Source organism: Nyctibius grandis, chromosome 8 (genome assembly GCF_013368605.1).
Source record: "Nyctibius grandis isolate bNycGra1 chromosome 8, bNycGra1.pri, whole genome shotgun sequence".
Taxonomy (NCBI): domain Eukaryota; kingdom Metazoa; phylum Chordata; class Aves; order Nyctibiiformes; family Nyctibiidae; genus Nyctibius; species Nyctibius grandis.
The window spans coordinates 18140442-18161818 of record NC_090665.1 but is presented as its reverse complement, the minus strand read 5'-3'; the positions used below and the strand labels follow the sequence as shown (position 1 = coordinate 18161818).

At 38.9% G+C, this 21377-nt stretch overlaps 1 protein-coding gene and 1 long non-coding RNA gene across 2 annotated transcripts in view; one reads left to right on the top strand and one right to left on the bottom strand.

Moving 5' to 3' along the window:
• The window catches only part of COL4A3 (collagen type IV alpha 3 chain), a 63986-nt gene extending 48102 nt beyond the window's left edge, over positions 1-15884 (top strand). The window contains exons 35-52 of the mRNA XM_068406578.1: positions 594-692; positions 2223-2312; positions 2707-2846; positions 3911-4037; positions 4310-4390; positions 5369-5467; positions 6003-6053; positions 7043-7228; positions 7801-7931; positions 8371-8443; positions 9783-9854; positions 9976-10095; positions 11152-11250; positions 11832-12044; positions 12707-12884; positions 13895-14009; positions 15353-15525; positions 15800-15884. Of these exons, the coding sequence (XP_068262679.1) occupies positions 594-692; positions 2223-2312; positions 2707-2846; positions 3911-4037; positions 4310-4390; positions 5369-5467; positions 6003-6053; positions 7043-7228; positions 7801-7931; positions 8371-8443; positions 9783-9854; positions 9976-10095; positions 11152-11250; positions 11832-12044; positions 12707-12884; positions 13895-14009; positions 15353-15525; positions 15800-15884 (2132 nt within the window). The remainder of the gene's footprint in view (positions 1-593; positions 693-2222; positions 2313-2706; positions 2847-3910; positions 4038-4309; positions 4391-5368; positions 5468-6002; positions 6054-7042; positions 7229-7800; positions 7932-8370; positions 8444-9782; positions 9855-9975; positions 10096-11151; positions 11251-11831; positions 12045-12706; positions 12885-13894; positions 14010-15352; positions 15526-15799) is intronic.
• A 904-nt stretch (positions 15885-16788) lies between these two features.
• Positions 16789-21340, bottom strand: LOC137666361 (uncharacterized). The gene is made up of 2 exons (XR_011048635.1): positions 21056-21340; positions 16789-19446 (listed from the first exon to the last, which is right to left on the bottom strand). It is a non-coding gene; the product is annotated as an uncharacterized lncRNA (long non-coding RNA).
• Between the last annotated feature and the right edge of the window lie 37 nt (positions 21341-21377).

Genomic DNA, 21377 nt, shown 5'->3' with positions numbered 1-21377 from the left:
TGGCCATTTTATTATGGGATAGTTGGATATTACATTGAATATTTATTTCCATTTTAACAAGTCCATATTCCTTAAAAAAAACCTCCTATCGCAATGTTAAACCAGTAACATCAGTAGTACTAGGAGGCTTATATACATATATGCTATACATTCATGTTTTTACACATTTAGTAACCCGTGAGCACAGAAATGGGTGTGCTTCCCAAGTAGATGCTGGATTGCAAAGAAATTGAGTCTGCTCAGAACACTTGACTGTCAGAATTCCTTTGTTTGCAATATTAATATAGACTCTCTGTATATGAGTTGTACATGCTTAACTAACATTGTCTGGCTTTTTGTGTAGACATTTTCCTATGGAAGCTTTCAGAAACTTCCGTTCTGAAAGCTCCATATGAGCTTTCGTCTCCATATGAGAAATACAGAAGGCATTAACTGTGAGCTTGTGTCTTGCTTGTGTGTGTTCAGAGAGTGAAAATCCTATGCTCCGCTTCTGCTTCATTAGTTTTAAGAGTTATAACACTTTAAACTTTACACAAAACTTATATTCTAAGATGTTGTTTTGTAATTTTTTTTTAAATGAAACTTTGTTTTAGGAGTTCAAGGAAGAATAGGTCTAAGAGGAGAAAAAGGAGATGCCGGTGTGCAAGGTCCCCCAGGTCTTGATGGGTCTGAAGGAATACCTGGTCTACCAGGTATGCAATATGTATATTGAGAATTCCTGTATTATGTGTAGGGTAGAGATATTACCTCAATGCTAGCACATAAACTCGGCTCCAGCAACAGCACTGCATTGTCTGTATTGACTCTGAAGCTTTTATGAGAATTCTGAAACTGAGCCATTTCAAAAGCTGCTGTTCGAAAATCACAGCCCCTGCCACCAAATGATTCTTTGTTTCCTTCCAAATATAGACCATTGTTTGGGGTGATAAATAGAAAATAGTATTAAATCCTGAATAATAATAACTTTAAAATCTAAAAGCTGATGAGGCCAATGAATAAAAATTGGTATTTATAAAAGTGAAGAGAAGTTTGAGTTCCCAATAGCATAAAAAAGTAAGAATTCTAAAATATCAACATTACAGTAGTGCACAAAAATATTTCAGAAGCTTTTTTATTTCAGATTGATTCCGTTTCCATTTTCAAAGCCTGCGTTTGGCTTATGTTTTGAAAGTTACCAGGTCTACAGTGAAAAGCAGACTTAAAAAGAACCTGCATAAATTACAAACCTACCTAAGCCATTTCACAAAGTTTTGCTCTGGCATTAACATAACCTCATATGTAATGATACATGTTGACCCTTGAGTGAGACAATGCATCTGTTTTTTCAAATTAATGCTAATAAAACGTGTTTACTTCTTTGTATCCTGTATTTTTAATTCTTTGAGAGAACTTCTTTCTAGAAAACCATATGACACTATAATTAGATACATAAAAACAGTGACAATTAGAAATAATTTTAAACTTGTGATCAAAATGGCTCTTCTCATGATAACAATTCTCTGTGCTATATGTCATTATAGCATCACTGCTATATTCTGTCATTAACATCCTTTATAGTCATTGCAGTGTAGCCATCAGAGGAAAAACTGCAAATGCTCTACTACTCCCTAACTTTTTAAGGAAGAAAATAAGACCTCTCCTGCCTAAATGTTCAGGCATTGCTAGTACCTTGGAACTTAGACACTGGGACACTCTAGATGCAACTAGATCTTGTAGTCATTAAACTGAATGCTAATTTAGCTACACTAAGCTGAAGATACATCAGTGGGGGAAAAAGTGCCTAAGAAAAAGCTACTGAGTATAGTAGTCATGAGAAGTGCACAATGAGTAAGTAATAACGTGTTTGTGACATGCCCAGACACCAGACTGAACTCAGGGGACAATGAAAGGACAGTCCAATGCGTAAATACAAGTTCATATTGATGAAAATTTGCAAAAGTATATTTCAGTTACTGCCCCTCAGTGCTGTGGTCACAAACCTTAATTTTAATGTTGATACATAAGATGCTTGTTATTTCCTTGACTTTCTGACAACAGCGATGATAATTTTTTCTTTGTCTGGGTCAAGAGGACGAATTATACTTTGGCTGCATGTTGGTTTATAAAATAGTAATATACCATGACAAGGTGGGCAGTAGAGGATTCTGTATTCATGACAGCTCTACTAGCCAGCCAGTGTCTAAAGCAAACGTGAAGATGACACTTATTTCTTCATCTTGCAGGTGTCAAAGGATTTATGGGTCTTCCAGGGATTCCTGGAAGACAAGGATTCCTAGGTGCACCAGGAAACAAAGGGGACATGGGAATTCCAGGTCATTTTCTGTCAAGCCATATTACAAATTCATAGAGCTGTATAGAAGTGTTTGCACAGATCTGAGCAGTTACTGCAAGCACACTACACAATACTTAGACTGGGATTTATTCTTTGCAGTACCTATAGACTTCTCACCACCCCAGCATTTGCTTGACTTGCAGAATGCAGTTCTCCCTCTCTCTAAATGAAATATAACATCTTTGATTTATATATTGTTACATATAAGAACCTCTTTTTAATGTGTTTACGAATAAAATCACTGGCTGTGTAAGTTACTTGATCTTTAATGAAGAATTAATATCTGAATATACAGGCAGTAGTTCACAAAACACAAGGTGTGCTATGCAGTTGTGATCCTTTTAAGAATGATATCACTATCGGTATTTTTCCAGGTCCAAAAGGACAGAAAGGATCTCCAGGCTTTCCAGGACCACCAGGTGACCCTGGTCCACTGGGCTATGGTGGCTTTCCAGGTGACAAAGGAGACCCTGGGTACCCATCTGCTGGGCCTCCAGGAGAACGTGGTCCAAAGGTATAAAGGCAATGGAAACATTGTCATATTAGGCAATAAGCAGAGCCTTTGACTATAGAAACAGAACAACGTGTAAGCAAGAGCTGCAGAGTTTGCAGAAGGAGATGATTTGTTAGTGATAAGAAATACTAAAATCCTATTGTGTCATTACTCAGGAGAAATTTTTGAGTTCATTATGTTTCATTTTTCTCTCGGTGCAAGAACTTATTTGTAAAGGTGGAACATCTTGTAAATAACTGTTTCTGTAAAAGTTGCTAATCCATTAAGAACAAGGACTTGCACTTAAAAAGTCAGCAGTAGGAATACTTGTACGTTAAAGAGTACAGAAAAACATAATCTTAGCAAAAGCGGAAGATTTGCGATCTAAAATTGTACTGTTGGTTTTTGACAGTCTAGTAATACCATTACACAAGATGAATTGGGTTTTTTCTTAGCAATATATGTTACGGAACATAATATATTTTGCTAAGAAAAAAAGTATCTAAGTCAGGTCAATTGTATACAAATTTCCTCCACATATTCTGGTTGTTGAGCATCTGCGAGTCTTTTTACATATGAGATTATCTGAAATACGTGGTTGAGGCTGCAAACTGTAGTAGAACTCCTGTAATCTATCTAAATTATCTGTTTATTTTCTGTATTAGCTGTGTAGCCACAATGAGATTACTGTTGTGAAAGTCGGTAGGAATTCAAGGAAAAATACGCATTTAAGTGTATAGCTGCGTATTATGTAAGGAATGTACATTTGGATCAAAAAAAGAGCTGTCAGAATAAAATTGAAGGGAAGTCTGTGTGCCAGTGAAAACATCTAAGGACTGAACTTGGTTTGTACAGATTAAAGAAAGGTCTTTTTTTCTTAGCTATGTCTAAAGGATCAGTGGTATTATGAGAAGACTTCATATTAGTCCACTTCGATTTTTATCTGAAAATCATAATGAACCATGATTACACACTTACTTAACCGTTAAAATTGCATATGATTTTTCTGTTGCTCAAATATGGAATATAATGTATTTAATATAATGGGATTCTTTACCTGTTTGTGTGCAACTGCTATTTCTCAGGGAGATCCAGGCCCCCCAGGAGTTTTGGGCAGCAAAGGAGAAAAAGGATCCCAAGGTCATCCAGGACATAAAGGAGTACCAGGACCACATGGGATCAGAGGGGAAACTGGAGGTGCAGGAATCCCAGGTATGGGTTTTTTTGGAGGGGTGGTGAGATGTTGACATGCTGCTAGAAGATAATTTCTCAATAAACTACACAGGGTGCCTGTGGGGTGACATGTTTATATTCAACTGCTGTAAACCTAACAGCTCCTTTGTAGTCAGTGCACCCAGGCTACCTTGGAGATCAGCTTGAGATCTTTTGCAGCTGTCTGAAGCAGAAATGATAGCAAAGTTCTCAGACTGAGTCTGGATCTAGTGATAATGCTTTTTCTCCTCTCCCACACTTTTTTCTCACAGGGAAGCTTGGACCTCCTGGAGATACTGGTGTTAAAGGACAGCAGGGCCGCCCAGGACAACAGGGCATTACAGGCCCTCCTGGTATGGTATATAGCATCTCTCCCAAATCACTGCCCTCTGGTTTGTTATTTTCTTTGTAATAAGGCAGTTGTTCTTCTGAGCTTTTTAGAATTTAAATGATGCAGTTGCAGTCTCTGTTTATGTTAATTCGAGGCTTTGTTTACCTTCTCTGGTTCCAGCTAAGGTCTTTAGTAGCTGTTAAAGATGTTTTCAGTGTTATCAGTTCAGCTGAGGCAAGAAGTTTTAATTTTGTTTCACTATTGTAAAGCTTTTTGCCTTTTCTTTTTCATCCAGAAGTCTCAAGATGTGATAGCCACACAATTGTAAGAAAGGCTTGTTCTACCTCCTAAAAGAGAAAAATAAACTAAGATGTAGCTAGATGAGAAAAAAATGGAGTGGAAAGAGGGGATAGAGTGACAGTTGTTTGTTAAAGCAACAGAAAAGATCAAACCATTCAAAATATACATAAGGGGGAGTCTGTAAATATGCAGCAACAACGAGGTATGCAATGCAGAGTGAGTGCAGTTATTGTCCTCAAAAGAACATTGAATGCTCTTATATTCAGAGATCGTCATCAAAATTATGATGTTGTAGACTTCAGTGAACTTGCACTGACTTATCAGCAGAGTTAGCAAAGATCAGAATCTACTCCCTGTTTAGAGAAACCTTGAATTTGTAATAAAGCCAGGGAAAGAAATCATGCTGCCTGTATAGATTCCCACCAATGTGGGTTAAATCAAAGGCAGGGTCCTAAAATGTCTTCAAAAGACAGGAAGTTATTGCCTGTGAAAATAGTGGGGGTGTTAAATCCATTGAAGTCCAGTGAGCTCAATGAAAAGTATATGCTGCTCTTTACCAATGTGTATATACCAACACAGTTACATCTATCTTTGAAGTAGCTGAACTAATTAAATTTTAATAAAGCAAACTCATATCTTCTCCGTTTGAAATGCAAAATACTAGAAGTGAAATGATATTGTGGTCCATTATAATTCACAGGTGCTGTTGGAGACCCTGGAAAAAATGGACTTGTTGGTGAACGAGGTAATCAAGGTCAGGATGGTATGCCTGGTCCCCCAGGAGTAAAGGGAGAACCAGGTAACAGCAGTGAAGTATTTTCATTCTATTTTACAATTGTTTTTTTCCCTAGTTAAACTGACAAGGATTATTTAGGAAGGACTAATACGGAGCTTCTGTGGAGCCAAAGATAAGTTTATAAGTAGAAGGTAGGACAAGAAGTAACAGTTTTAAACTGAAAGAGGGTAGGTTTAGATTAGATATTAGGAGGAAATTCTTGACTGTGAGGGTGGTGAGACACTGGAACAGGTTGCCCAGAGAAGTTGTGGGTGCCCCCTCCCTGGCACTGTTTGAGGCCAGGTTGGGTGGGGCTTTGAGCAATCTGGTCTAGAGGAAAGGTGTCCCTGCCAGTGGCAGGGGGGTTGGAACTAGATGATCTTTAAGGTCCCTTCCAATCCAAACCATTCATGATTCTATGAAATTTTATTTTACATATAACTAAAATCAACATTTTGATTCAGTGAATTGTGAAGAAATGTATGAAATATTAGACAGCTATGATGTTTTCTAACAATTATTCAGGACTTTGAGTGTAATGTGACCCAATATTTTATAGGAGCACCAGGGAGAGGAATCCCTGGCCTTCAAGGTATTCCTGGTCGTAGAGGTGAGTTGTCTTTTCAGAAAGCAAAAGCTTAATTTTTAAATACCAGAATCATCATCTTCATCTTTAAGTTGCCTTCTGCTTTTGGATGCTTGAAATGGCACTAAGAGTGTCAGAGGAAGTAAAGAGTGATTCTGTGCTTTTGATCAATGATTTGGTGCTATATATTAAATGTCAAGAGTTCTTGCATGTAAAGTAAAGACTATTGTAAAAGGGAAGTGAAGAAGCTAATTCCCATGGTTTTGTGAAGGTGATGTACACATTCTAGAGCTTTTGAAATTTTATTTTGATACATAATTTGATTAACAGAGTGTGTTGTAATGAAAACAGATGATGCTGCTGAATACTAAGCATACTGTAAGAAAGCTACAGTGATTGCATTTTAATCTCCGCTTTTATATTTATGAACAGTTGACTGAGGGTACTCCTCCCATTTTTTAGGTTTTGCTTTGTATTTCTAGTACTGGTAGAAATCATTGATTTGCTTTACTTTAAAAAAAAATTTCTCTCTTCATACCCTCCTGTGTAGACTGTGCACTCTTAAGATCATCCTCAGAACAATACCCTTTTGGAGGAGTCTCTTATTTTATTGTACTCACGTTGATGCTTTTAGCTGGAATTTAGTTTAAAAGGATTTGCCAGTTCTGATGTTCAAAGAAGCATTTCTTCTACTCATGCATCAACAAATATTCCCTGCTCTGGTCTTTCTACCCTTCTCTCAAGTGTATTCCTTTGTATGAGTAATCTCTGCAGTGGAGGTTTTAAAAAAAAAAAAAATTAAAAAAGAGTGGTGTGTACACTACCTTGCAGTGAGTCCTGACTTCTCACAACTATTTTACTTTACAGCAGCCAAGTGGCTTTGGGGACTTCTCCATACTAAAAACAAAGGCTGAATTCCACCTTTGTGGTATAGTAAATGCACATATTCTGTGTAGTCACATCATCTTACCGTCTTGACAGCTCTCCCCATATGTAATACTTACACTTTGCAGGAATCAAAGGGGACATGGGACTGCCTGGTTTTCCTGGGCCACCAGGTATGAAAGGTCATCAGGGTGATCAAGGACCTGTTGGACCTCCTGGCTTAGTGGGGTTACCTGGATTTCAAGGCGCAACAGGCATGGCAATTACGGGCCAGAAAGGGAATAGAGGTATTGCTGGTGCAGATGGAAGACCAGGTGTGTTGTTATAACTCCTTATTTATCTGAAATGATATGCTGATAATTGAAAACAAAATTCAGCCTGTCCAGAACTCAAGGTTGAAAGGGGTCTTCCCCCAAGACAGCTTCATAATTAAACAGGTAGTTTCTTTACCAGGTAATGCAGCGTTACCATTGCAAACACTGATGGTCTACGCAGTATGATGTAAATTAAAATAATGCTAAGATTTGCAGTCCACTCAATTTGCATTATTTTGCTTTCTTCCCATGCGGTCTGTAGGGCAGCTGAGATCCAACTTTAAAGTAGTGAGATAGCATGAGTGTGATTACAGGCATAACTACAACTGGAGGATATTAAAAAAACTGTAGCACTAGAGAGTACTGCAAGAACTCAGCTCTGATCTCAGATTAAATTAGCAGGCTAGGAAAAATGAGCTGATTTTTTAAAAAATGGTATATTTCCTTGGGAATCACTGAGGTAGTAAACATAAGTACAATGACAGAGTCATTGAATGTTGTACTGCATTGTATGTAATGTATGTGGAATGCTGTTGGCAGTAGTCTTTACTTACTCTGATGTTTCTGTACAGGTGCTCCTGGTTTTCCAGGGCCTCCTGGTCTTCCCACTCCCAGCATGAAAGGAAGCAAAGGTGTTAGAGGGGCAGATGGCATACCAGGGCCAACAGGTCCAGTCGGCGACATTGGTCCTCCTGGTCCAAAAGTCAGTGAAAGGAATATTGTTGTTTCTTACTCCATTGTTAATTTTGCTCTTATCATGAAAACAACACCCAGGACAATTAAAAAACCCACCAAACAAAACAACAGACCAAAACAAAAAAACCCCACATTCTCCCAAAAAAGCCCTTGTAATAGAAGGAAGATATTAAAATGGATATGAAAAGCAGTTTTTATGGACTTAAGTGGACCAAAAAGAAATTACTGTGAATTTCTGACATGTCATTTCCTCGGCCATTCTGTATTACAGAATAATATTAAGAATGATATGACTATTTCTAACATGATAACAAATGGAGCAGATAATTCTAGTTGTAGCTTATTGAGTGAACATAATGCTTTGAATATTCTGAACAAAAAGAAAATGTACTTCATAGTGTGCAAATGCTGCGTCCTGTTTATTGTTGGTGTTATCTGATTTGCAGGGAATAGAAGGTCAATCAGGTTATCCAGGTGCTAGAGGGGACCCTGGATTTCTTGGATTCCCAGGCGTAAAAGGTATTAATGTATTTATTACATACACATCTGAGTGCCAAATACAATCATTTACGTGTTGCATTATAATAGTATGCGTGTAATAGTATCAGCTGTGGTCCTAGAGACATGAGGGTTTTCCATCAACAGCAGGGTGTAGGTCAGCTATAAATGAAAGCGTTCACTAAGAGAGCGTTTTCTTTAAGTTAGATGCTATGGATATGTCCAAACTGATGTTAAAGTGAGGAAGGGCTGAAACTTCAACGGCCTTCATTCCAGGCAAATTCAAAACAAGTTTGTCCTTAGTGACTAATAATGTGTAAGGACTTCGGGACTGAGTCTGCTAATTAGAAATGCCACACCACTGCTAGAAGATGTGACTTTTTGGCAACCTCTTAGCTATAGAACTGAAGAGTGTTTAATCATAATTACAACACAGAGCACTGGGTCCGCTGTTTGCCGTAATAGTCCCAATTATAATCTAATTTACTAGTTTATCAGCAGACGAACTGTTAAATGTATTGGCTTCATTCATTTAATGTTGCTGAGGGTTAGTTGGATCAGTAGCTGGCTAAAAATCCTTTAATTTAGACATTTTTCTAGTGATTTAAATCTGATATAGGTCTGCATTACTCCAATATCCTCATTTTTCAATTACATGATTTACAGTTACACAAAATTGTCATTACCTGTTTAACCTACTAGTTTGTATTCCATGCTAATTGTTGTGTATTTTAAATTTTTTCTGATCTGAAAAGTCACCATACAGACAGTAATTATACTTTCTTAAGCAAAAAGCTCTAATTTCATGGCATAGCCAGTCAAATCTCCTGACTTGATGATAAAAATACTTTTATTTTCAGCAGAACTGTGGAGAGTAATATGGATGTAACCTCATATTTTGCACAGTGAAAAGAATCACTTATTAAGTTTCAAACACCTGAAAAACTATACAACCCTCCTAACAGCCATCAGTATAACTGACAGTAGTGTTTAAAGGGAGTTGAACTGCACAGCATCACTGAAGGCAGCACTTGACCTGCAAACCCAGTGACAAAAATGCATAAGAAAAAAAAGACATAGTCTAAAGTTGAGATTTTAAGCTAGGTTTATGGGACCAACCATTATATGAAGACAGGCATGGAAACATCTTCTTATAAACTGACTGCACTTGGCCTATAAGTTATACAGTAACAGCAGAGATGTAGAAGTCCACTTTCGCATTTCAAATGACTCCACACGCTGTGTTACTCTTTGGGAACATTGCATGGATCATGCAGGACTCTTAAATAAGCCTCTGAAACTTTGACAGTTGTTCTGATGCTTTAAACCAGACAGACGTATCTGCAACCTTCTTTTTTAGGAGAAAAGGGTAATCAAGGACCCCCTGGACCACAAGGTGCAGAAGGGCCAAGGGGACCAAAGGGCCAGCGTGGTAACCAACCCTTTTCATTCTAATACCAGCTGACTTAGCTTGATTTTTTTGTTTTGTTTTGCAGTTTGTTTGCTTTCTTTTAATATAAAGCAATAGCTCTTCATTGTATTTTTGCTGCTAGGTCCACCTGGAGTCCCTGGGAGAATATTCTCTGTCCCAGGAAGCAAGGGTCCTCCTGGACTGCCAGGAATCCCAGGAACACCAGGTGATCAAGGAATTCAAGGGATTCCTGGACTACAAGGTGGTTTATATTTTTATCTCTGTACATGTTTGTGTGTGCTGCTTAGTGGAACATTTTGGTTTGGTCGGAAAGCATGCTTCTGCACAGAAAATTGACGTTTTTAAAAATACCTCTCTGTATTTAAAAATAGCTCTTTGTACCTTGTTAACAACCTTGTATTTATAACCTGTCCCATTCCATCTGCCCTCCACCCTCACAGTCAGTGAGTGAGTAAGTTTCTCACTCAACATAAGCCTAAGCAAAATAATGGAACAAAAAGTAAACTTGGAACAAAACATTCACCATTTTCATACAACCAGAACTATTCCCAGGATGTTTGTCATTCTGGGGGGAAATTACCACACATAATAGAAGTACTCTAGATGTGCTACAAAGTGATTGTGTCTGTCATAGTCTAGGGGTGGGAAGGGAAAGGAGGGGCTGGCTACTTCTCCATTGCCACTAGAAGTGAAGCCTGCCACAGCTGTGAGGAATGGGGAAGCAAGGAACAGGTAGATAAGGTGGATGTCCAGTGGGTACTTGGCCACCCTTCTCAATACCACGGCTTTCCACCCCAGGAAGGGAGCTCCTCAGAGGGGCAGGCTTCCCAGCAGGCAAGCTCCACTCAGGAATGACAGTTGCCTCCAGCATAACAAAGCAGGCCTAAACAATTTTTCTTTTATACTTTCCTTAATGTTGTTTTACAAAGGAGCTGCATTATTTATAGAATTACAAACCGTGACCAAGATGATTATGGCTTGTTACTATATTTTTGAAATATTTCTGTTGTATGACACATGCTAAAAAAAGAAGCTATTTGCTTTGGTTTCTGTAAACATTTCTTATGAGAATAATATTTTTCTGCAATACATTCAATATTTCCTTGTAATCTTCCTGACAGGAAATATGGTGACAGTAACACTACAGACAGTCTCGAAACTTAGTAAATTCATGCTGATGTTTTTATTCTAACACAGCTACATTTATGTGGGAATTTTAACTTTATTCACTAACAGTTATTAAAATCCAGAATAACTACTGCTGTGTGATTCTGTTTTTTTCTTTATTACAATTTAGGACCTAAAGGAATAAAAGGTCTACCAGGAAGTTTTGGTCATCCAGGTCGACCAGGACTGCCTGGTCCAAAAGGAGACAGGGGATTTCCAGGAGAAAGAGGTACAGGGAAGCAGACATCCCTGTTTGACTGCTACTGCTCATTTACAGATGAACTGTATTCCTGATTTCTGTAAATCCTTCCTCTTGCATGTATTGAGAATCTGTAACATTTACAGTAGCTTTAGGGCCACAAGCAAGTGTTAAGCTTTTAACAGAGGCATGTTCACAACTGAAATAATAATTGGCAAAAATATGCCTTGACTGTGCTCCTCTGTTATTAATCACATTTATTTATCCACTTGAAATCCCTAGGTATCAGTGTGCCTTTTTATGACATCAAAATAGAACTAAATGTTTTTATTTAGTCACCATAAAATGTTTTTACTTTACAACTTTTTTGGTAAAAATGGCTATGGTTCTTTAAAATACCTCACTATTCCACGAAACTAGGCAATGCAAAGCTACCTGAGCTAGGTCTGAAGGAGCTGATATATTTAGCAACTAATGCTACCAATTTTAAAGTTGTGTCTTCTTATTGATAAAATTTTTTGTTAGTTTTCGAGTGGTTCCACTAATTTAAATGAAGTAAAAAATCAAATAAAATTATAATATTTGCAGTCATATTTCTTTCCCCTCCACAGGACAACCTGGACTGATTGGCTTTCCAGGTCTACAGGGGTTACCTGGATCACCAGGTACTACCATTGCTGGTCCAACAAGAAGAGGTTTTATCTTTACCCGGCACAGTCAATCAACAAAGATTCCTTCATGCCCACATGGGACATCGCAGATCTATGTTGGCTATTCGCTGCTTTTTGTACAAGGAAATGAACGAGCACATGGACAAGATCTTGGTACTGTATTGGTAAAAATTTTCATATCGTTTTTTTTAGAGTCCAGCAATGCTAAGTTGTCATGAAACCAAACTCACAGTAAGTGTCCGAGATGAACACTCATTTCAACCATCAGTCTCCAGCGTGGTCTGCTGCCCTGAGTCAATTCAGGAATTTTGGCTTGAAAGACACCTTTCTTTTCTGCACTCCTGTATTCCCTTTTTGCTATCCCTGGACGTTTTTGAGGAGGAGTTCAGTTACTTATAGATGTCTAGTATAAATGTCCACAACATCTGCACAGGGCTGACAGTAACAACACAGGATCTGAGAGCATCTTTCTTTTTTTGGAGACCAAATGGAATGCTTTAGGGTGTCAAAAATGGCACCAGAACCTTCTGTTTAAGCAGCTGAATCCCTACCATTGTGTCAAGGACCGATACCATTCAAGAAGATATTATTATTTTAACAGATTTTGTTCTTAGCCCTTATTTTTTATATACTTTATATATACCATAAGCATTTTGCTTTCTGATAATTCCACTGTACAGACACTTCTCTTTTTATAGTTACCAACTCTTTTAATTCTCACTAGAGTAGATTGGATGCCATCATGTGTCTCTTCTGTTCACTGCACTAAATATAAGCCCCTGTCTGTCACAAACTTCTCCTCTTTTGTCTTTTAGGAACAGCTGGCAGCTGCTTGCAGAGATTTACCACCATGCCATTCTTATTCTGTAACACCAATGATGTTTGTAGTTTTGCTTCTCGCAATGACTATTCATACTGGCTGTCAACTGCAGCAGTAATGCCAGTAGACATGGCACCGATTTCTGGCAGGGCACTAGAGCCCCATATAAGCAGGTATAAGAATTTTAGCTTTTCTGGCCTGGAACCACAAAGACATCATAAATTGTTTTGAACAGCAAATGTCAGGCAAAGACCTACCCGTCTCAGCCAGTACAAGCACTGTTTTTAACCACCTGATTTTTGATTACTCACCTGAATGTGTCAGATATTCAGTGATACTCTAAGAAAAGTTAGATTAAAGCTAGGGTCTCACTACAGGGCTTAATCTGCACAGCTGACATGAGAAGATGGCACACAATCCTACTGATTGCAGTGGTATTTTTTTAAAAACCTATTGTGTGTATCGGAGGCAGACTAAAATGAAATAAAGACGTTTCATTATTTGGAATACAGTACAAATGAAATTCTGCTTTCGATTATGTGTGATACATTTACTGTAGCTGGTGAAGGACATTGTAAGTTGGCACTGAAGGTTCTCTGCTATGAATCACCCTTGTGCAAAGGTGGCCCTTTCTAGCTGCTTTAGAACAGCTGAGAGGGATGGAGAGCATGTTAAGAGGAAAAGCTCTAAAAGCATGAAAGAGCAAGAGTACCAAAATCAAAGATGGGAAGGCAAGCTTTGCACTCTGTCTTGTAGCCTGCCCTACCCAGTTGTTGCAATCTAGTAGCTCAGCTTCATAGTTTCTTCATTTAGGAAATAAAGATTACTTTATCTAATCCTAGCAAATAAAGGTACAGAACTTTGATCTAAACCATAACAACATAAAGTAGTGAGCACATGAAGAAGGTAAAATTTAGCTTGTTACTTCAGTAAAGGCAAAATTAGGAAACTCAAATGTTCTGGGACTAATTCCCATCTTACACTAATTTTTGTCTGGTGTTACTAGTAGAGGTTGCAAAGCAAGGTATGTGGATTACCTTCAATTTACTTATCTCCTCATTAAATGTAACATTTATAGTAAGCCCTGCCATTAGGTAGCTACTATCCTAGAAGATACAATTTTTGTCTGCTTTCGTGTTTTCTCTCATATCTGCGCTGAATGCATGTGCGTTTCTTCTTACAGGTGTGTTGTCTGTGAAGGAGCTGCAATGGTAATAGCAGTTCACAGCCAAACAACTGTAGTTCCTGCATGTCCAGAAGGCTGGATATCTCTCTGGAAGGGTTTTTCTTTTGTTATGGTAAGGATATAAAGACTTGAATTATTAATTTTATGTCCTCTCACTTTCATTGGCGTTTTCATCTGCTCATAGCTCATTTGTTTCTTATTAATTGTTAATTTTTTTTTCTTTTGCCAAGAAGTAGACAGTAATTCTATTAACTTTTCTTCAGTGCCAGAAGCATAGGAACAACTACTCTGATCTGTCCTCAAAAATAGGTGGCAGGAGGAAGAGGGGAAAAGATGAAAGAAGAACCACAGGATTTTAGTCTGACAAAAATAACTGTATGCTCTCATTTTCATGTGTAATGCTAAGATCTAGGAAACAGGTTTGAGGAGTGGAGTGGTTAAACCCATCCTGAACACAAATACACAGAAATAACTGACCAACTTCCATGCCAGGCAGTTCTTTTATAAATTGGATCTTGGGGCTGAACCTTCCCAGAAAGCTAAAATTAAAAAGAAAATGCAGTACACTGTCTACAAGAGACTGCCTCAGCAATTTTGATGCCATAACGAGATATGAGTGAAGAAAGTTCATAATGTGCCTGCAAAGTGAGAACTGATTATGGGAATAAGGGTGTATCTGTACTAGGGGATGTAGCACTGCGTCTTTGTTATCTACGCCTGTGGGATGTCATAGGGATGCCAGCAAATGAGGGTAAAAGAATTAAAAACCCCTCTTTTTTGCATGACATAAAGTCGTTTTAGGTGTAGTGCGAAGTTTATTGTCTCTCCTGGGATTTGGCCCTAAGTAGTAGGAGTAATAATGATAGTAATAATCTTGGAGAAGAATGAGAGAATTTTTGCAGCATCTGGTTAAAATCATTTCCTTGTTTCCAACATCAGCAAACTTAAATGGTATTTTCTAGCCAATTTTCTACTATCATAAATTATTTTAGAGCTATTTTTATAAGCATTTACCAACATCAGAGAAGGAAAATGCCTTCTTTGCTTTTTGTGTTTGGAGAAGCAACCAATGCAACAAAAAATATGAACACACACAAAATAGGGGATTTGGCTTATTTGTAATTCAGTTACTGTAGTTCTCAACTGGACAGAAGCCAGCTGCTTTCTAGTCTTTGTACTGGTTACAGTTTCATGCCTTTTCATGGAGCAGAAAAATGCCTTTGCAGGGACTTAAGAAATGCCATAACTGTGCTCGAATTTTCATAAGGTTTCTGTGCTTCATTTTAAGTTTGATAAAACTAATCTGTATTCATTTTGTTTTGTCCAAGATACACCACAGAACATATGGTATGTTTTAGAAAGAGATTTTTTTTTTTTGGCCTGCAGTTTACTAAAGCGGTTTACCAAAAGTTGACTAAAGACAAGTTCTCATAAAAAATGTATTGGTGGTTACAGTATACAAGTGCCGGCTCAGAAGCTTCTGGACAAGCACTGGCATCTCCTGGATCTTGTTTGGAAGAATTTCGAGCCATCCCATTCATAGAGTGCCATGGCAGGGGGACGTGCAACTACTACACAAATTCCTACAGCTTCTGGTTGGCATCGTTAGATCCAAGAAGAATGTTCAGGTAAACTGTACTTCCCTGCATCCATACCCATTGCATCCATGTTGCAAGTGCCCGAGGAGACAATAACTGCCTGCATAACATGTGGGGGCTCTCCTAGTAATTCCCCTCAGTTTAGACATCCCCCTTGTTAGGTTTAGGGTCATTCTGTAGCACAAAGATGCCTTAAGTGAGCCAAGGATTTCAGTGTTGTTGTCAGTAATTCCATATCCAAAGTTTCATCGTCTCTCCCTGTTTTTTAAAGAAAAAAAGTAAATGTTTGTTTTCTTTCTTTTAGGAAACCTCTGCCACAGACTTTGAAAGCAGGAGAACTAGAAAATATCATCAGCCGTTGTCAGGTCTGCATGAAGAGACCAGTCTAAACAGTGGCCACTCTTGATGGAACGTGAAACTCTACTTTTATTACAAAGAATTGCCTAACTCTGAAGAGCTGTAATTTATTAAAGTCCAACTGCATCTGGAAAGAAAATTATAAATTGCCAGTGCAGCACTGTGGTGAGGTAGGGCAACAGTTTGACTTTTGTCCTTGGCAAATGACAAAGCACTTTGTTGGAGAAAGCTTGTAATGGCAGTCTGAAGGGGCTTCTCCTGAACTGTGTCATTTCTAAGCTGCACCTTCATGATAAAACTATGGCACTGCCAGATCAAAGATGTTAATGCTGCCTTGTGTCCTGTGCTTTTCAAGCTGCAAGACAAACTAAATGCTCTAATATCAGCTTATATATGTTCAGTGTTCAAAGTGGATATAATTTAAGATGCAAATCTGGCACTTATGAGAGATAGGGTTCAATAGGAAGTATTTTCAGTGCACTTTTAAATATATATTGATTCATTTAGGGTTGTTTTGGTTTGATTTTCTTGTCTAATAAACAATTATCTCCCCACTTACCTCACCCTTCCTCTGGCTGGTAAACAGGAATACAATCTTTTTTGTATCACTATAACAATAATGGTTCTTGACTAGCCAGAAAGGGAGCTACACTGTGCCCTGGGCAGACAGTACAGTGGTGACATGCATTAACTGTGTTCTCCAGAGTGACTACAGCTAAGGGCTGACTAATTGAAAGTGTTGGAAAGTTTTCATTAGATTCCATGGCTTTTGACACGGATCATGAGAGCTTTTAAATTCTTCAAAAGCTGACAGTATTGGGCCTTCATTATGATCACATGCTTTTGTCTCTACTGAAGAACAACTATTTAGCATATAATAATTTGGGATTTTGATGGAATTAACAATTACTGTATGGCTCAAGGGCTCCCATGGCATTATCAGGTTATCACACACCCATCAGGATGTGATCTCTATTTTATTTTTAATAGATAACAAAAAATATAATATTCACATTTTATAATACTCCATATTTAAATATTTATCACAAATTATACTCTGTATTTAAATATTTATCACACATTCTGCAAATGAAACCATTTATTCCATCCAGTTAAATGCATGCATCCAAAATTTAAGAAGACTGATATTTAAATTGTACCATCTGAGCACTGACTTACACAAGACAATCCAACTGTAAATGAACATAAATACTTGAAAAGCACTTTCATTTACTCTCATAACTTATATAAAATTGTAGCTCTGAGGGGTTTTTTTTATATTTATAATATTGCACTTGCAAGGCTATTTAAAATTGTAATGTTAACATTTAAAATGTTAATATTTTTTAATACTTGCACAATCTATCAGAATTCCAGTATTTAGTGTCCTAGAAGAAGCCTAATTCATCTGAATAGTTCTGTAAATGCATCATTTTAAATGTAGGGTCTAGCAATTCATTGAAATAACCAAGATTTCTCTTTTAGATCGTTTTTAAGCCAGTGAAATTTTGTATTGTTTCTGTTAAAATACTTGCATTGTGTTTGTCTGACTGTTTGAATTTTCAGTGTTAACCTAACTAAGAGAAAATTTCATCTGTGTTTCATGCCAGTGTCTTCTGATGGAGCTAATGTGAAGATACCATTTACATGAACTGAATGCATATTTTAAAATTATTGTTTGCTTGAACAGTCATAGTACTTCTGTTTGCAAGGTATAATTGTGAATTTGCAGGTTTTTATGAAGAATCTCTATGCAGATGCACTACTGATAAGAAGGTGTTAATGTCAAGTTAATAGTCTTCCATTTGAACCAGGTTTGGGCATGGGGGTGTTCTCCTTAAAACAATCACATATTAGATTTTTCCATAAACTCCGAAGTTTGCTTTAAATACTCAAAGATAAAATCCACACCCGCTGCTTTTTAGGTTCTTGAGTTTTTTTGTTTGTGTTTTTTTGTTTTGTTTTGTTTTCCATTAAGGCTCATTACAGTGACCCAAAGGCATGTATACTGTATACAATTGATGACTGGGGAGACCCTCATGTAAAATTTGCTAGTAAAATGCAGAATTTAAGTACCTGAGGCTAAAGTCTGCTGGAAATGGTCAGTAGAGGATAATGTGTAAGGAGAAGGGAATGAATTATGGTTTTAAAGTCCAAAGGTAAGTTACAAACAGTTATGTCTCATAGTATAGCACGTAACTGGAAGTTATGCCTTGTTCCCAGTTTTGGATTCCACTGCTCACTTACTGTGTGGCCTTCAACAAGTTACTAAGGAAAGATTTTCGGAAATAGCTTTAGATTTTGAGTGCTCAAACTTGGTCTTTCTTTCAAAAGCATGAAACGCAACTGCAGGGATACATATGTTCGTCAAGCCCAGCATAATACAAACTGGACACTGAAAATCAAAGAAAAACTTGAAAAAAAGTTGATCTCTCTGCAGCTGCAGATCACTTCCCTACTGCTAATGATTGTTGTGAGGATTAGTTAACTCATGTCTGTAAATACTTTGAGAGTCTTAACTTGGAAATGCTGAAGAGGTGCAAGGTGTTAATATATTGTACTGAAAGAATGGAAGCATGAGAAATCAGAAATAATGAACAAACAAGGTGGGGGGGAAGAAAGGAGGAAAGCAAACCTTCTGCTAAATACAGCCAAATAAAAATATTTTGACTAAATAAAAGACCCATTTCACTTGGTTTTTTGTTCTCCCCAGTGCTAATGATCTTTTCCACTACCTATGCATAATTTTTACCACAAAAAAAAAACAAACCACAGTGTCATCTGATTAAAAGACAGTATGTTGAGTTTGCCCTCAGAAAGACGCTCACTCTGTCGTACTTGTACTACTCTAGAAGTCTAGCACTTCAGTGTAGATACCCAAGCTGGATGTCTGCATGCTGTCTTTCTTCCTAGACATATTTCTACATGGGATACTGTGATGGGCTGGTGACAGACGGGGGTTCGACCTGGAACAACTCAGCCATGACGTTCTCTTCTACTGCGTTCGCTCATATTTTCTGCTGGATTCATATGCATGAAGCACAGGTGGGTGGCAAGTTGCTGTTGACAGAGACAGTACGAGAGAACGGGTTGTGATGACACTGAGGAAAAACTAGGAAGATGAAGGCAGCTGGCTAATGGGGCCCCAAGCACGCCAGCAGCCCCAGAGTGCCCAGCTTGCACCCTCAGCACACAGGCCCAGGCGCTGCATCCAAGCTCCATCCAGGGCCTTGCCTGAGCTCTGCTGTAGGTAGGCTTGTGCTGAGCCCTCTCCCCTGACACTCCCAACTTCTTCATTTGTTTTTGACCTGGGATGTGACTTGTCACCTTGCATTTGCCTGATGGTTGCTGGACAGTCAACAGAAGCTTTTACTCTCACCAGCCCAGCTCCGTGTTGCTGTGCCCAGCATGGTGGGACTGTGCCCTTGTTGGAGAGATCACTGCACAGCCTAGGCTGGGGTTGTCTTCCTCCATGGAAGGAAGCCACTCTTGCAGCTTGCTGACAGACACTCACAGCTTGCACAGGGAACCACTGCAACTCCACGTTCAAGGAAGGAGAGGACTGGCCACCAAGGAAGCCAAAACCTGTAATAACTAGAAAAGAGTAGGATTTGTAGTGTTTCCTCAGACAGAAGACAGTACCCAGAGGTATTCTGTAAGTGCACACAGACAAACAGGCAGATTGTGTGCAGCAGAAAGGAAAGGACACACCTAAAATTATCAAGATTTTGGTGTGAAAATAAGGAAGACATATCTGAACATCAAACTGACAGAACAGTGTTGTATGCAACATTCTTAAGGATGGCCTTTTAAATCACTGAACAAGAAAATCAAGGATATCTGCAGAGAGATCTGAAAACTGACAAAGAAAATTATTTGTGCTAGGGCTTCTACACGATGAAAAAAATGGAAAGAGCATGCTGAAGGGGATGAGGGTACAGCTAGGGTACAGCCTGACGCAATTCGTTTTGAGATCTGACAGAATACATGGGGCATGGACAGGCTGATGTAGTCATGATCTACTAGTGGTAATTCATAACATGATACTACACTAGAAATCACCACCAGGGCTCTTCTGGAGAATTTCCTGTGGATTAGAAGAACCCAGGTGATGAGTCTGTGGCTGCTTTCATTGTGTGACCACTCAATTTATGAAAAACAGTAATATTTTCAATGGAATAAAAATAGTTACATAATTGATCTCAATATAAAATTATATATGGGGAATCACGGGAGAAGGATCACATTTCTAGTGTGCTTCAAGAACCAGTTTTAGACTTTTTATAGATCTTTACTGAATCTCTATTGGCAGTTTGTAAATCTTAGAGCTTGGAGAAGTGGTAAAACTGAGGACTCCTACTGAATGATAGGGATTGGCTGGTAAAATGTGCTCAGGCCAACAATTGATGTTTCAAGGAGGCCAAATGTAAGATTGTATATCTAAAGGCAAATAATGTATAATTCTCAATGTTATACCTTTTATTTTTATCTAGTAAGAGATCGTATTTCAGATCTTGCCTTTGTAGAACAGTGCTGTTGGTATTTGTAAAGAACTGAATTAAAAAGTTGTGGGCCTTGGATCACTATCCGCTTCGCTATTTCTGGCATTGCTACTTATTTTGACCTCCAAAATATTATTGTGACCATAAATCAAGATACAGGGAAAGCTCAGAGGCTACTTTCATCTCTTTAAATAATTATCTGCTGTATATAATAGCATTTTTCATTTTATTTTTCTGTATGGAATTGGAAAATTGATAGTTACCCACACCACAAGGGAACAGCTGCTCTTAGGCAGCCTCTGCTGTGAGCGAGAGCCGGTTTCAGGAAGGGTCACCTAACGGGGCCCTTGGAAGTGTTTTACTGACATAAAGAGATGGTGTCCTGCTGGTCAGAGCTGATGTGCGCGCTGGGTTTGAGTGGGACAGGAAACGGAGGGCTCCATCAACCACATTTGCTGATGCATTTTATGCACTGCAAAGGTGGTGGTGATTCACAAAGCCGCTGTTGAACAGGACCGCCTTTGTGAAGTTTCCCAGCTGGTACGAGTGAAGCTTGACTGGCAGCCGGGTTTTCTGAAGCGTGCAGTTGCTTTAGCGTGGTAGCTAGGCCAGGCAACCACCTGTCCTTCAGAAAACGTGCCCTCAAGTGACTGGCCTTTTGCCCTCACACATGAGGGCGGTACGCCTGGTTCATAACTCACCGAGCCAGGTTTTCCACCCACTTATCACGTGATTAGATCTTCGTGTTTCCATATTACACCAGTATGTTAATCCACCACAGCACAACGATAGAAGCAGAAAGTGTGAGCGCTCCACGCGAAGCTCTGCTGCTTGACAGGCAACACTGCCGGCGACCACCTTCTCCCTCCAGGCCGCGGGTCGCCGTGACAGCGGCGCCGCTCGCCCAGTGCCCACCTCCGGCTGCCAGCGCCCCTGCCCACCGCCGCTGCCGCCCCGCGGGTGACCTTGGGCCGCGGCGTGCGGACACCCCCAGCGCGCCTGCGCGGCGCCCGCCTGCCCTCA